This window comes from Zalophus californianus, chromosome 13 (assembly GCF_009762305.2).
Source record: "Zalophus californianus isolate mZalCal1 chromosome 13, mZalCal1.pri.v2, whole genome shotgun sequence".
Classification (NCBI taxonomy): Eukaryota; Metazoa; Chordata; class Mammalia; order Carnivora; family Otariidae; genus Zalophus; species Zalophus californianus.
In genome coordinates, this window is record NC_045607.1 from 71,090,854 (window position 1) to 71,106,212 (window position 15,359).

The 15,359-nt window shown below is 42.7% G+C and overlaps 1 protein-coding gene across 3 annotated transcripts in view; it reads left to right on the forward strand.

Annotated features, from left to right (window-relative positions):
- Nucleotides 1-15,359, forward strand: part of FRMD3 (FERM domain containing 3) — a 299,838-nt gene that overhangs the window by 214,907 nt on the left and 69,572 nt on the right. For all 3 annotated transcript variants that reach the window (XM_027616659.2, XM_027616657.2, XM_027616658.2), the window contains exons 7-10: nucleotides 4,924-5,011; nucleotides 6,729-6,817; nucleotides 9,733-9,796; nucleotides 11,049-11,137. In XM_027616659.2, the coding sequence (XP_027472460.2) occupies nucleotides 4,924-5,011; nucleotides 6,729-6,817; nucleotides 9,733-9,796; nucleotides 11,049-11,137 (330 nt within the window). The remainder of the gene's footprint in view (nucleotides 1-4,923; nucleotides 5,012-6,728; nucleotides 6,818-9,732; nucleotides 9,797-11,048; nucleotides 11,138-15,359) is intronic.

Consider the following 15,359-nt stretch of genomic DNA (forward strand, 5'->3'; position numbering starts at 1 on the left):
GTGCTTTTGGACTGTACAATATTTTATCCAATAATTCTTTTATTCAAAAGGAATTGTTCCTCTTTTAATTACTGCAAATATATATGAGTATATACAACATATGTGTAATTTAAAGTATAGTTGAAAAAACGCCCATGACCCCCTGGATCTGCTTATGAATTAGAGTATCATCAGATGCTCTAAAGTCTCCTGTGCGCCCCTCCCAGATCACCTTCTTCCCTCCTCTGCGCTATTCTGAATTTGGGGTTATTCATTCTCTCATTTTGCTTTTGTAAATGTACTTCATATATATCACTAAATAATGCATTGCTTTGTTTTTGCATGTTTTTGACTTTCATATAAATGGAATCATACTCTATTCTTGCATCTCACTCCCCCCGCCCCCGCCCCCGGCCAACATCGTGTTTGAGGTTCTTCCACATGGATACGTATAGCCATAGGTCCTCGTTTGTGCTTCGGTGTAACTAATATTCTATGATGCAAACATGTCACATTTTATGTATCCATTCTGCTCATGGGCATTTGGGTTATTTCTAGGCTTCTTGAATAATTCTCATGGGAGTGTATGTAAAGGAGTTCCTAGCCTAGGAATTTGGAGGGCCATAGAGTGTGAGCTTTTCTAGGAAGTGATAGCTTGTTTGCTAATGGGGTTGCCCCAGCTTACATTCATACCAACAATACATGAGGGTCCCCAGTGCTTCATAACCTTTTTTCTTTTCTGTTAAGCTCTTAAAAGTTGAAGTATAACAGATTCAGAAAATTGTACAAAACATAAACATAAAGCTTGATGAATTATTACAAAGCAAGCATGTGGGTAACTACCACCCAAGTCAGAGAGAATTGGTAACACCCCAGAAGCTTCTCTCCTGCCCCTTCTCAATATTTACCTTCTCCCTCCTCCCCAAAGGTGATCACATCTCTGACTTTTAACACATTAGTTGTGTTTTACTCATTTTTGAAAGCCGTATAAACTGAATTCATTCAGTGTGTATTCACTTATATCTGTCTGCTTCTGTTCAGTTTCATTTTTGTGATAGTCACCCATCTCGTGTGTAGCTTTAGTTCATTCAGTTTCGTGGCCATATAGCATTCCATTGTATATCCATTCTCCTGTTGGTAGACATTTGAGTTTCCTATTTTTTGCTACTACAAAGGCACTACTATGAAAATTCTATATATTTCTTGGTGCCACTCGCACAAGTTTCTGTTGCATATGGAACTACTAATGGAATCGTCATATTATAGGATAAACATGTTGAACTTTTGTAGATAATGCCAGTTTCCCAGATAGTTGTACCACATTGCTGCTCCACCAGCAGTGTAAGAGTTGCTTTTGCCACAAGTCCTCACAAACGCTTGGTACTATGTTTTAATTTTTAACTATTTAAATGGACGTAGAAATGATTTCTCATAGGTTTAATTTGCATTTTCCTGATCATAAAGGGGTTAAGCGCATTTTCACACAGTTGTACGCTATTTGGATATCTTATGAGGTGCCTATGTATGTCTTGTGCTGATTTTTCTTCTGAGTTATATATAGATTTTAAAAATTGTATTGTTTTTGATTTATAGGAGTTTTTTTTAAAAATTCTACATAGAAGTCCTTTTCTTGATTGTACATGTTACCGAAATCTTTTCCCGCACTGGGGCTCACCGCTTCGCTTCCCTCCCTGAATGAGATATCCCGATGAACAGAGGTCTTTGAGTTTAATGGCACATCCTCTGGAGCTGTGTGGCCCCACACCTGCTGCCATCTGTGGTTGAGTGTTTACGATTAGAAACTAGATGCCTATCGGATTTACAAAGGACAAGAATGTGGTCAGACCACCCAGGCGAGCAGAACTTACTCACTTTCCATCATGAACTTCCAAATGACAACCTTTCATGATTAACTTGTTCCCAGACCGAATACAAAAGAGGGGTGAGCTTTAAAACCAAACTGGGATTTTAAGAATAAACACTGTGCAGCTTATACAAAGGTGCTAACACTTTAACCACCAGGGAGAATGGCCAGCTCTCCAGAGTGAAGCCCTTTCATGTCAAGCAGGAGAATGAGCCTGGAGCAGGGCTAATGGCTTGAACTGCTTTGGCTCCGGTCCTGGTTCCCTTTGGCCCCATCTGGGTTGTTAGGCTGAAGTCTTCACTGAGGGTCACCAGAGTGGGGGTGCTGCTTAGTAACATGCTGGACAGCTCAGCTCTGTGCTTTGTCCCTCGTCAGGGGGTGCTATGAATGCATGGGTGAGTGAGTGAAAACGTGACGGGGAGGGAAATAGCATCCAATATTTGGATTTAATAATGTATTTTTCAGTGAAAGGTAAGATATTACTCCTAGAACTTAAGAGAGCTATGGAGAAATTCTTGTATGTATTGAGAAGACTCAAAAAATCCCTTTTCCCTTTCCCATTAATATAGTTGGTGACTTTTTTGAACCTGTTGTTATGGTATCAAGAAGAGATATAATATTGACTGTGACTTGAAAAAAGAATCAAAGAAATTAGAAATTGTTTTGAAGGGGCCCATAGAGTGCTGATCAGAATGAATAAATAGAGATGTTGCCTTTATATATATCACAGTGAAACTTTAGAACACTAAGGCTAAAGAGGAAAGCCCAAAGGCTTTAGAAAGACTTTATTTTCTTAAAGCAGGTGTTTGCGTTAATCCCTCAGAAATACGTTCTGTAAAGGATGGATTAAAAATTATTCTTTTTAAAAAAAGAAAAAGGTAGCACATATGGCTGTCTTCCTTCTCCAAGGCCCTATAGATAATGGAAAAAGTACTAGAAAGCAGATCTAGGAAAGAATACCATTTTTGGATCTGAAGTCTACCAATGAGTCTGGAAGATGGGAAACAGATGGAGCAAATCCAGGTTAAACACATACGTAGGGTAGGAGTGATTCTGAGCGCTTCAGGCAATAGATACACAGGGCCGCCATCATGGTGAGTGGGCAACTGCATTTGGCTCAGTTGTGTAGCTTTGACCTCTTTCTCTGGTTCCTCGTGGGCAACAGCAGGCTTGAGCTGGAGATACCCTGTGTGTGTGGGCAAACCCAGAAGAATTACAATCTTCAGTTTAAAATCAAGTTACTAACATACACTCCTCCCAGATGGCATGCCCCACCACCCACTTCTTCCCTACAAACCTCTGGAGACCACTGCATTAAACAGATAACATCAGATTAAAAAAATGTCCATCCATGAATCACTTAAGAAAACATCAACTCTATGAATGTGAGATTCTGACTCAGCAAACCAAAGAACCCTCACCAAGAAAGCAGCATTAACAGCAAACAGTACTGGACTTTAAAGGAAACAAAGTGGGATTTCCTCAGAGGCATAAGAGGAATTTATTGCATGAAATAGGAACAGGTAGCTATTTCAAGAGCCAAATAGATATGTTGGAAGTAAAATATTTAACTGGTATTTAAAAAAAACAAACCTCAGAAATGGGAAGAAAAGCAGGATGCACACAGCTGAAGATTACATTAGTAAGCTGGAAGTCCGAATTAAGAAATAATTCAGAAAAGGGATGCCTGGGTGGCTCAGTCGGTTAAGCATCTGTTTTCAGCTCTGGTCATGATCCCAGGGTTCTGGGATTGAGTCCTGTGTTGGGCTCCTTGCTCAGCGGAGAGCCTGCTTCTCCCTCTGCCTGCCACTCCCCCTGCTTGTGCTCTATTCCCCCCACCCTCCCGACAAATAAAATCTTGAAAAGAAAATTCAAAATGTAGTACAAAAAGATAGATTTAGAGAATGAAACAAAGGTTATAAGGTATGGAGGACAGACCTAGGGGTTTCAAGATCCATTTACTTGGGCCTGTCAAAGGAGAGGAGAGAGAAAGAAAGAATGGTTGGGGGTGAGGACAGAGGTTGGGAAGAGAAGAATCAAAGAGCCATGGAAAAATATGAGTCGTCGGATTAAAAGTGTCTCCACAGTGCTGATCATGATAAGTAAATAAAGACACTCCTCAGACCTATTCTAGTGAAATTTCAGTCACTCAGGGTAAAGAGAAGATCTCAAAAGGCTTTAGGGAGAAGGTAGATGGCATACTGTTTTGATTTAGAGGCATGATGACTCTTGAGGGGGTGAGGAGGGAATCCATCTATCGGGAGATGCTTGGGTGGAAATAGATTTAATACTACAATGTAATTCTACATTTTGGAAATAAAAACAAATTCCTGTTGTTTTCTTTGGCACACTCTTCTTGGTTGTTAGGGTTACCTATTTATCCTTGGGGAATGGTTTGGATTCTCTAAGATATGTTCCAAGACTTAGTCAAAATTGTAGTCTTTGAAATGCTGCACGATCCTGCTTTGGAAGTTAACCCCCAAAGGCTTCACAGTCCTCTCTATTGCAGCCCCTTTCCCCCTCACTGAGGCCAGGACCTTGTTTACCACCCTGGAGGGCATAGCTGGGATTAGTGGCTGAGATTTCCTTTCAAAATCCAGAGCTTTCCAGTGGAATGGTTGACCGTTCTTCCTACGAGGATGGCTTTGTTCAGGCTTTCTGGTAGCATACAAGAATTGTCCATATTCTACCTTGAGCAAGAGGGAATGCTCTTTACCCCAGATAATCTTTTGAAGTGAGTAGGAAAGAACCGATGCTGAGTTCAATTTCACATTAAGATTGAATTTGCAAGGCTTTGCTTATTGGTAACTTGATAACCATGATTAACTGTACGGGTCACTGGAGTTCTCGGAGTACATGTAGGTTTATTATGGAACAATTAGCCAGGGAACATGAGCTCTGATTCCTTAGCAAAGAGCTCCTTGTGGTGAGGAATGATGACCAGTGTTACTGATTATTATTTACGTAGGGATTTCTCTCTTTTTTTTTAGTGTAGGATATCCCATTTTATTGAATGAAGGGACTTGAGGTTTCTGTAATCTTCTGTATTAACAACCTGACATTTTCTTGTGTGATTCTAGAGGCCAGAGCCCACCAGTTGCTGAATTTAACTTACTCCTGAAAGCTCACACTTTGGAAACCTATGGGGTAGACCCCCACCCATGCAAGGTGAGTGCCCCTCTTAGCAGGCCGACATATAATGATTGTTTTGCCCAAAGAGAGTTAATTAGCGTGGGGGATATTACTACAGGCTGACCCATTGTCCCTAATTGGAAGGGACAACAGTAGGCTGTAGTCACATGTTCTGGTGGCTGATTTTCTCCATTGCAAGCCTTCCAATGGCTTGCTAATTGCTATGTAGTAGCCACACTTGCCTAAATTAACATATATGATTCATTCATTTATCAAATGGATGGTTCTACCCCTGAGAACTTAAAGGATCCCAACAGATTTATTTTCAAGACCCTTGTCAGCAAGAAGGTAACCTTAAAAATTGGGAAAATAGAAGAAAAAAAAGATTTAAAATTATATTTTGACATTAGGAATTTTTTTTTTTTTTTTTTTGCTTTCTTTGCTCATATTATTTGATAGTATTTCTCTCAAGCATGCATCAGAATCACCTGGGCTCCACTCCGGAGTACTGACTCAGAATCGCTGGGGGTACAGCTGGGGAATATGCTTTCTTAGCAAGTCCCCAAGATGATGCACACATTTTCCAGAAATGTTTTATGAAAATAGTTTTCTTCTTTCCATTGTTGTTAGGGTTACCTATTTATCCTTGGGAAATGGTTTGGATTCTCTAAGATACGTTCCAGGACTTAGTCAAAAGTGTAATCTTTGAAATGCTGCACGATCCTGCTTTGGAAGTTAACCCCCAAAGGCTTCTATGCATTAACTAACTATGCATTAACCAGACACTAACTAGAATTCTAAACTAACCATTTATCTCAGCCAGGCTCTTAAAGCTAAATTCTTGAGTTCTGCTGGAACATTTCTTTACCCATATGGGGTCAGCTAATAGTATTTGGTAAAGTACTAGTTCTAGAGCTCTTAGTGCAGGCTGCTCATTAGAAATACCCAGGGAGCTTCATACTCCTGCCACCCAATGACATCAGGGTCTGTGGGGGAGCAGACCAGGCTCTCCAGATGATTCCAACATGCGGCCGAGGTAGCGGATAGTACTTGTTCACGTTGGCATTTTTATTTTTATTCACACAGTTATTTTAGCATATTTGCCAGAATCCTCTTCTGTAATGGTATAAATCAGTTTATTGCATTTAGTGAATTGGATTTTATCTACAATTTTGAGCCTGGTTGTTTTATTTATTACTTGGAGATGGACTTGATTTTTGTTGCCATCATTCCTTTTCTTTTCCTGGTCTATGCTTAGGTTTTCCTGGTTGAAGCTGGAAGAGAAGTAGGCATTTCTGGACATATCTTTACATTAAAACTACTGGGAATTTTGTGTGGAATTTAATCAAGTTAAATTAGGGCTTTGGTTTCATAGCATCTTTGATTTTAGGGCTAATGATGACTGAGCACAGTTTGCCCACATTACAGGGCAGATCCGAGAACTTGGGTGGCCCCAAGACACACTTGGAAATAGACATAGTGGTTTGGGACTAATCTGCCTTTTCTCAGGATGTTCCCGGAGAGGTAGAGTTCTGTTCCTCCAAGGAAAAAGCTGCATATTCCCAGACCTTCCCCAGATTTTAGAAGCACTATCCTTGGAAGTCCCATCTCAGAAACTTAATTTATTGCCATGATCAATGGGATTAACCTGAAATTAACCCAGGGGGAGGATGAATGAGGATACCATTTATCATTTATTTTATATTTCTCATTCTCAATCCAAATGTTTTGGTTTCTCCTTTTTTTCTTCCAGGATTCAACAGGCACAACAACATTTTTAGGATTCACTGCAGCAGGCTTTGTGGTATTCCAGGGAAATAAGCGAATCCATTTGATAAAATGGTAAGGACTTCTTTGGGAAACTAGCTTACCATTTTTCTTAATCTTACTTTTCTTTCCCAGCCTTTGATACTTGTTTTTTGTTTGGAAATGTCCAATAGAATGCCTAGTATTCATTTCTTTGCCGTGGAGCGTCATTATAAAGGGATTATTCATCTATAAATAAAAGCCAACCTAGGTTGTCCTAGACCTCAGGAGACCTGGGGTGTGTCTTGGGCCCAGGGGCTCTGTCTCCAAAGAGAAGGTGTCCAGTGTTTCCTCACCAGGAACTGCTGCTCTGGCCAGAGGGGTGACCTGGGGTAGGGCAGGGCAGGGTAAAGGTACCGTGTTACCCAGTGTATCAGTGAAGATGCTTTTGGCTCGAAGTAACAGGGATGTCTGCTCATGGTGGCTTACAAATAAGAGGACTGATTATTTCACCCAGCAAAAGTTCCAGAGGTTGGGCATTTCCATGATCCTTTAACTTAACTGCCTGACAACACCGTGAAGGACCTGGGTCTCCATTTTCTTCTCTGTCATCCCAGGGTAATGGCTTTTGTCCCTAGGCTCATGCTCGTAAGGTGGCCATGCAAGCAACTCTGGCCATCCCATCTTCATTCAGCAACACCTAGAGCCTGGAGGAGAGCATCCCCTTCCGTGTGTCTCCTATTAAAACTAGGAGGACTTGTTTTACAGAAGCCCTGTAGGAGACTTCCGGTATATCTAATAGGGCAGGATTGGCTCACACGCACCTACTTAAAGCAATCCCTTAGAGAAGAGTGGGAACTCCATGACTGGGTTGGTCAAATCAAGACCCACCTCTTGCGGCTGGGAGAACATGTCACCTTGAGGAAGAAGAAAGTCTGAGTCATGTCAATACAGAAGTGGGAGGATAGAGCAAGGTAGGTGACCAGCTGGGCCCATGGTGTCCAATCAAGGAGAAGATGGTTTGGGCAAAGAGCCAGAAGGCTGAACATATATGGAATATTGTAAAGGCTCAGTCTTGTTCATACCTTCAGCTTGATTCACTTTCCTCCCTGAGGACCCCTGACAGGTTTGTGATCCTCCCTCCCCCATCATGTCTCACTGGGTGGTGGGCTCCCCCTTGTGGCCTGAAGTTCTTCTTGATGGGCCAGTGGGCATCCACTTTGATTCGTGGGTTGGAAATGCCCTTGCATTTACCTGAACCTCAGTTTCGTGGTTCTGTTAGCTTCAGGATTTCCAGCACCCCTTTATCAACACCCCCACTCGTGCACTGTCCTCTTGGCACCTCCCCCCTCCCTTTCAAACCTTTTCTGCTGGGTCAGCATCAGCCAGCTAATGTCCACTCCACTCCTACACCTTGTACTCTTTTTTCTGAGATCTCTGATTTCATAAATCTCTTCCTTGACCTTTCTGTCATTGCCTTTTGTTCAGCTCATACTTTCCGCTCCCCTCTGCACCCACTTGTTCTTTCTCCACAATGAGCATTCTCAAAACTCTTCTTCACTTCACTTCTCTGAGTCTCTGTGTACTCGGTCGTAAGATGGGAATCTATTACATCTGGCATTACATATGGGGAGGAAAGGAGTTGGGAGAGAAGCAAATGCAACCGTGTTGTGAGTGGTGGGATTCATGAACTCTGACACCTTGTGGACGTGTTGCATGGTGGGGTGACTACTTTTCTTCCCTGTGTTTTCTGCACCTTGGAAAGAAGGGTATTAATCACCTTGCAGGCCATTCCCCAATAAACTCCCTACAGATTCCTGTTGACTTTGGGAAGCATGGATAATGTGGGGACTTCTCCCATCCTAACCTAGGACCACAGAAGACTTGCGGGTGAGATCCTCAGGTTTCTGAACTGCTTGAGCTCTGAAGTAGTTAAGGGAGAACCTGACATGTCTTAAGTGCAGATTAATTGCAAGTCTCTGCTCCTTGGGCTTCTGTTTCTTCCTGGGTCCACTGAAGAGTTAAGATGGACAATCCCTGGACCATTTGTTTCTGGTTCTACATCGTGGTGTTCCTGGTGGGGTGCCAAATGTCATCCCCACCCTTCTCCAGCCTCTGCCTAGGCATGTGTATTTGGCATAGCTGTGGATATGTTACCAAAACAAATTTTATTCCCACATTAATCCTAGTTTTGTTTTTTGTTTTTTAACATCCACTGAGCTGTGTCACTCTTGCAAATCCTCTCCTAAGTTCGAACAGTTTAATGTAGGCACACTGTTCTTTTTTCCTCAGGAAAAAAACACAGGGGCACAAATCACTCTTTTAGAAATTAGATCAAAAGACTAAAAGAATTGTCTCCTCTCTACGCATATTTGCTCACCAAAGAGGTGACCTGGGGTCCCCATTTCAGGCAGATTTTAATTGAGCAGCTCCTTAAGATAAAAACCCGAAGTTCCTCTTTTGACTACCATGTGTCAAGCTGTCCTCACAATTTTGAGCATCTCAATATTTAATAAAACTATTCTCCCATGAGCAGGGACAGTAGAAATGAAAATTTTGCAGCCTGGTGTGTGTGTTTCTCGAAGATGGATGTGAAAGTTTGAGGGAGACAGATACTGTGAATCCATATTGTTTCATTACCCGAACCTGAAATAATCACATTCTTCCTACCTCGCAAAGTGGGCTGGCCAATTAATATTGTTTTGGTCATTAATGTTCACAAAGCCTCCAGAGCTCCTTGGAAGAAAGATGCAGCTTGACTGTAAAAAATGGAAGAAATAGTTCTGAGCTGCCTTTGGATCCTCTCTTGGGAAGATTATTGCTGTAAAATTCACTTGGGGGATTGTCACTGCTCATTAGGCCTTCACTGATGATAAGATAATATCTTGTTTCGTTGCAGTCGGCTTGGTATTTGCGAGTCAGCCTGATTCCTGTGGGAAACACAGGTACCTTGGTTAGCTGCCACTTTTTTTTTTTTTCTTCTCATCCAAAGAGATTTTCTTTTCTTTTAGGCCGGATGTCTGCAAGTTGAAGTTTGAAGGGAAGACATTTTATGTGATTGGCACCCAGAAGGAGGTCAGTGACTGCTTTTCTAACCTGTAGTTGTGTGTGTGTGTGTGTGTGTGTGTGCACACGAGAGGGACGCAAGCATAAAACATGCCTTTAGTATTGTAGCCCCAGAACACCACCACTTTGAAGCTTACAATGATAATGGAAGCTGTATGCTGAACATTTTAGAGGTAAATAAATAGTGGGTTTGCACATTTAAGAACAAAGTCAGTGAAATGAGTTGGTCAGAAAAAGACAAATAAGATTTCACTCATGTGGAATTAAAGAAACAAAACAGATGAACACAGGGGAAAGGAAGGAAAAATAAAATAAGATAAAAAACAGAGAGGGAGGCAAACCATGAGAGACTCTTAACTCTAGGGAACAAACAAGGTTGCTGGAGGGGAGATGGGTGGGGGGATGGGGTAACTGGGTGATCGGCATTAAGGAGGCATGTGATATAATGAGCACTGGGTGTTAAATGCAACTGATGAATCAGTAAATTCTACCCCTGAAACTAATAGTATACTACATGTTAACTAAATTGAATTTAAATAAAAAATTTTTTAAAAGACAAAGTCAGTGAGCAATGCTTGACCATATACTACTGTGTAAAAAATAGACTGGGATAGAAAATGGAACCTTCTCTTGAAACTAACACTGTGTGTTAACCAACTGGAATTTGAATTTAAAAAAAAAAAAAGGAAAATGGAACCTCCTTCTACCTCTGTAATCTGCCAAAATATAGATTTATGAAACAAGTGAAGAATACTTCCAAAGCTAGATATTCAACCCCTGCTGGTTAGTTTTATAAATAGAGTCTATACGTTCCAGGAGTCTTAATGAAGCTACTGGATGCAGGTTGGGTTCATCAGGGAATGCATCTGAGAGGAGGCCGTCGTGGAAGCTTTGAGCCTTAGGGCTAGGTCTGGAGGTTTGCAGATTTTCTTGACTAGTTTTTAGATCAAGCACCGGTTATTCAGCGGTGGCAAAATTTTTAAAGGACTACAAGTCTGAATGAGAGGCAGGTGATTCCTGGGTTGTTGAGAGAATTGACTGTGAGGCTGTTTTTTGTTAGAAACAGGGCCCAGCTAGACTCAAGATGTCTGCAAAGGGTGAGGGAGGCGGGACACCATTTCAACAGCACTTTTAAGACCAGGGTAATGCCTAAGTTACTTTTAGTCTGTTTGGCAGGTGGGGGCGGGGTACAAATTGGTAAATACCTGAAAAAGATAAATTCTGTTTCACATGCCCTTTCTTGTTTTGTCTTTTTTATTAGAAAAAAGCCATGTTGGCATTCCATACTTCGACACCAGCTGCCTGCAAACATCTTTGGAAGTGTGGGGTGGAGAACCAGGCCTTTTATAAGTATGTAGCTTTTATTCATTTAATCATAGGTTGTAAAAGCATCCATGTAATCACTCATGTTTTGCAAATAGCTGCATATTCATTTCTTTTAATTCAGTTCTTTTCATTATATTTAAGAGAATTGTAAATTCAGTGCATTGTGCAGGGCGACTCCCAGCCAAGCCTGAGCTCCTCATTGGGTGATACTCATAGAATTGCAATGGGTGCCTTTTTTTTTTTTTTTTTGCATTGATATTTCCATTCAAAATGTCACAGAATCTGTTTTTTATTGGGTGCCCCCCTCAGAAGCAGACCTTGAGAAGAGTTGAGTGCTAGTACTTTCTTGGGGATGCGGTTTCTGGACATACCGGTAGAAGGGGTGGGGAAGGGAGGTGGGGCGGCAAGCAATATAGGGCATGTTATCCATCAGGTCACTCCTGAGGGCAGCTGTGCTCAGCTCTGCTGGGGAATTCTGTCAGGCTATAGAACTTGCCTCAGAATTCTCCCACTGACCAGCAAAGGGCCCGGGCTGTTTGTTTACCAATTCCTCACTCATTTTGGTTGAAGGCCACTTCAGAGGGCAGAGTTAATACTCTCTGGCTTACTCCGAGTGTCGGCTGACTCTGCTCTCACAACCAGAGAAAGCAAGCTTTGGCAGAGAGTCACAGGTGTTTGTGGTAAGAAACCTCCAGCACACAGAGATGGGAGCCAACGGCTTGTGGGTGGAATGTGGTCAGAGGCTGTGATCGTGGAAAGTCAGTACTGGACAGGACAGGACTTCAGAAACCATCCACAAAGCTCTCAAGTTTCAAGAGAGCTTCAAATTTAGGATCTTCCCACTGAGTTCCAGCTTCTCCTCTTTGAGACACACTTGCTGAGTGGAAGAGCAGTGGTGAGGGATGCAGTCAGGAGCCCAAGCCAGCCCTGCCCAGGGTGCCAGCTGGCCCCTGGAGCTCATCCACGTGGCCTTTGCTCTGTCTTCCCTCACACTGAATTCGGCCATGCTCATTAGACTCTAGTCTCTGAAAATGCTGAGTCTCTGAACCTCCTGGGCTTTAGCTGACAAGGATCAGAATGGATCAGGTTCGGACAATCTTTTTCAAATCCTTTTTTATTCACAGAACTCTTTTCCTCAAATAGAAGTGTAGGCAAAGCCTAGTAAGTAAAGAGATAAAAATAGAGGAGCTGTGGTTGTTGGCGAGGATCAGAGCTGGCACTGGGGACTCGAGACCCTTCACCTGTTGCTCACTGCTTCTCAGGAGCTCGGGTGACCAGTTGTCTGCATTTGCCCGGCCTTCTTCAGGCTTAGCATTGAGAGTCTTGTGTCCTGGGAGAACTCTCTGTTCCGGGCAGATCCCATTAGGAGTATAGTTTGAAAGCCCTTGGATGAGATGACCTCCAAAATGCTGTGAGTGAAGATATGTATCAAAAGACCTTCCCACAACCATCCTCACTTCAAGACATCAGTGGGTCCTATCGGGTATTTGGGAACTGGTATATAAGGGTACCTGACTGCCTCTGAAATCATGTCCAGGCCTGTCCATGCCCATGAGAGCTGAGAGAGGGAGATGCAGAGAGTTTGATGCTCTGCGTCTAGTTGAGGCCTGCATGTATTTTGCTGTTGTTTTTAATTATTTGAAAAATTGAGATCATATACCATAAAAATCACCCCTTTAAAGTATACATTCAGTAGTTTTTAGAATAATTCACAAAGTCATGCAACCGTCACTGCTATCCAATTCCAGAACATTTTTATCCCCTCCAAAAGAAACCTTGCATCCATTAACAGTCACTCCCCATTCCCCCCGCCCCGTTCCCAGACCTTGGCAACCACGGCTTACTTCCTATGTTTATGGATTCACCCGTCGTTCTGGACATTTTATATAGACAGAAACGTAAACTATGTTGTCTTTTGTGCCTGGCTTCTTTCACTTAAGGTCATGTTTTCAAGGTTTATCATGTGGTAGCAGCATCAGTACTTCGTTTCTTTCCATGACTGAATAATGATCCAATGTTTGGGTAGACCACATTTTGTTTATCCATTCATCAGTCGATGGATATTGGGATTGTTCCCTCTTTTTAGCTATTATGAATAATGCTGCTATGAATATTCATATAAAAGTTTTTCTGTGGACAGTTCTGTTAGGTTTATACCTAGGAGTGGAGTTTTGGGGTCATTGGGTAACTCTATACTTAATTTTTTGAGAAACTGACAAACTATTTTTTGGAGCCTAAGCTTTTGGAAGTCTTCTGTTCCTCCTTTAATGAAATCATCTGGTTCTTGTCAAGGGATCATTTAGAGACCATTAATTAGTCATTTTGAATGAGTGTTTTCTCACAAATGAGGGAGCTGGTAGATGGAGTTTTGAAACAAAGCAAAACAAGATAGATCATGACCTATTTTATTGTAGGTTTTTATGTACATATCTATACTGGATCAGATCTCTCTGAAGGTAGGAACTAAGTTCTATTTATCTTTTGATTTGCCAAAGACCCCAGGCATTCAAAAAATATTTCCTGGATCAATTGATAAGGCATGGTTCCTATCCTCAAGAGATTTGTACTTCATGGTAGACACCAAAAGGGAAGTACAAATAAAATGCTGGAGGGCACCCCAGAGGAGGGGTGAGTCTTGCTGCTGGGGGAGCCAGGAGGTAGAAGTCCCCTTCAGATGGAGGAAGGACATTCTGGGTAAGAGACCAAGGCAGGAAAGTGGAAGATATTGGGGAAGATGAGCAGCCACACAAGGCTGGAGTGGAGGGTACATGGAGTAGACAGGGAGGAGAGGAGGGGCCAGGAGCTCTTGGGGCCAGACAGAGGGCTCAGCCATCATGAAAGAGGCAGTAGAGAAGCGAAGGGTGTGGTTGATGCTGCTGACCACAGATGGTGGAAGGGGCGGGAGTAGGAGAGGAGAACACCCAGTGGACAGACCTTTTGGAGGCTTCTCAGTCAGCCCTTCTTGGGAGGAGTTTAGCATGGCTTTGAAGATCCTTTAGGTGAACTCATAGGATCTCCATCAAAGAATAACTTAGGACATTAATTCATTCTTTTGCACACACATTGTTTTAGCGTGTGAGGGAGTCAGTTGATTGCTAGAGTCAAAGACAAAAGCAGAATTGAAAGGAGGGGGAAGAAGGAGAAAAACCTAGGAACCAGGGAACTTGTTTTGCATATTTTAGGGTATGCACCATAGCTGGCACCTAGTAAAGAGGTCAGTGTGATAATCCTGTCATCATATGGGCCAACTGGGCATATCAGAGGAATCCTTCCCAGTCTTCTGTGGATGCTTCCGAAGACCAGGAGGGTTTAGTGGTCAGCACCTGTGGCACTGAACAGATCTTCCTTGACTTACAATGGGGTTACACTCTGATAAACCCATCCTAAGTTAAACATACTGTAAATTGAACCATCATATATTGGGGACCTTCTGTACAGAGGTGACCGAGTCCTTGCGCCTCTGCTTTGGTTAGGTCAGGCTACCCCGTCTCTCTCATGAAGACCCCTGATCCCTAATATTTATACCGATCTGAGTTTTCTTGGACCCTTTTGTTCCTTCGTTGATCTAATAACCATCCCTGTTCCTTACGGAGAAGGAAAGATACCACCTGTTCTGACCGGGCTGTGTGACCTTGGACAAGTCTGGCCTCAGCCTTCTCATCTACAGAACGGAGGGGACAGGGCCTTGGGCGTGGTTTGTTTGCCTCACTGTGGCCTAGTGTTCACGAGCATGGACCTTGGAGGTGAAAGGCTTGGCTTTGAGTCTTGACTCTGTCGCTTCCTAGCAGTGTGGCCTGGAACAAAGCACTTGAACTCTGAGCTCCAACTTTGTTTTTCATCCGTAAAGTGTAATACCTGCTGGGGAGTGCTTAGTTGTGCCGCAGCGACCATGACTATACCCCCCTCCACTAATGACAAAAGGTTTTTGAGTGCCCGTTGATTTCAGAGCCCCATCCCTTTGACTCTGAAGGGTTCTGATTCTGTTAAGCTCAGGGGTGAGTGCTGTCCCACTGGTGCTGCGTTGTAATGGTTTCAGCTGGCAGAGCAAGGTCCTGATTTTGTTTCCTGAGTTGGGAGTGGTTTGCTCCTTTTTCTACTTCACCTGCCATGGGAACAGGGAGGCCTGGTGGCTGATGCCTAGGAATTCCCTAGTGTGCTTTTAAGACATGAACGTGCAGTTGGTCGTCCACTGGCCCAGGACCACGATCAGGTTTGAAAGCCTTTGTTCTGAGATCTGCTGCCTGGG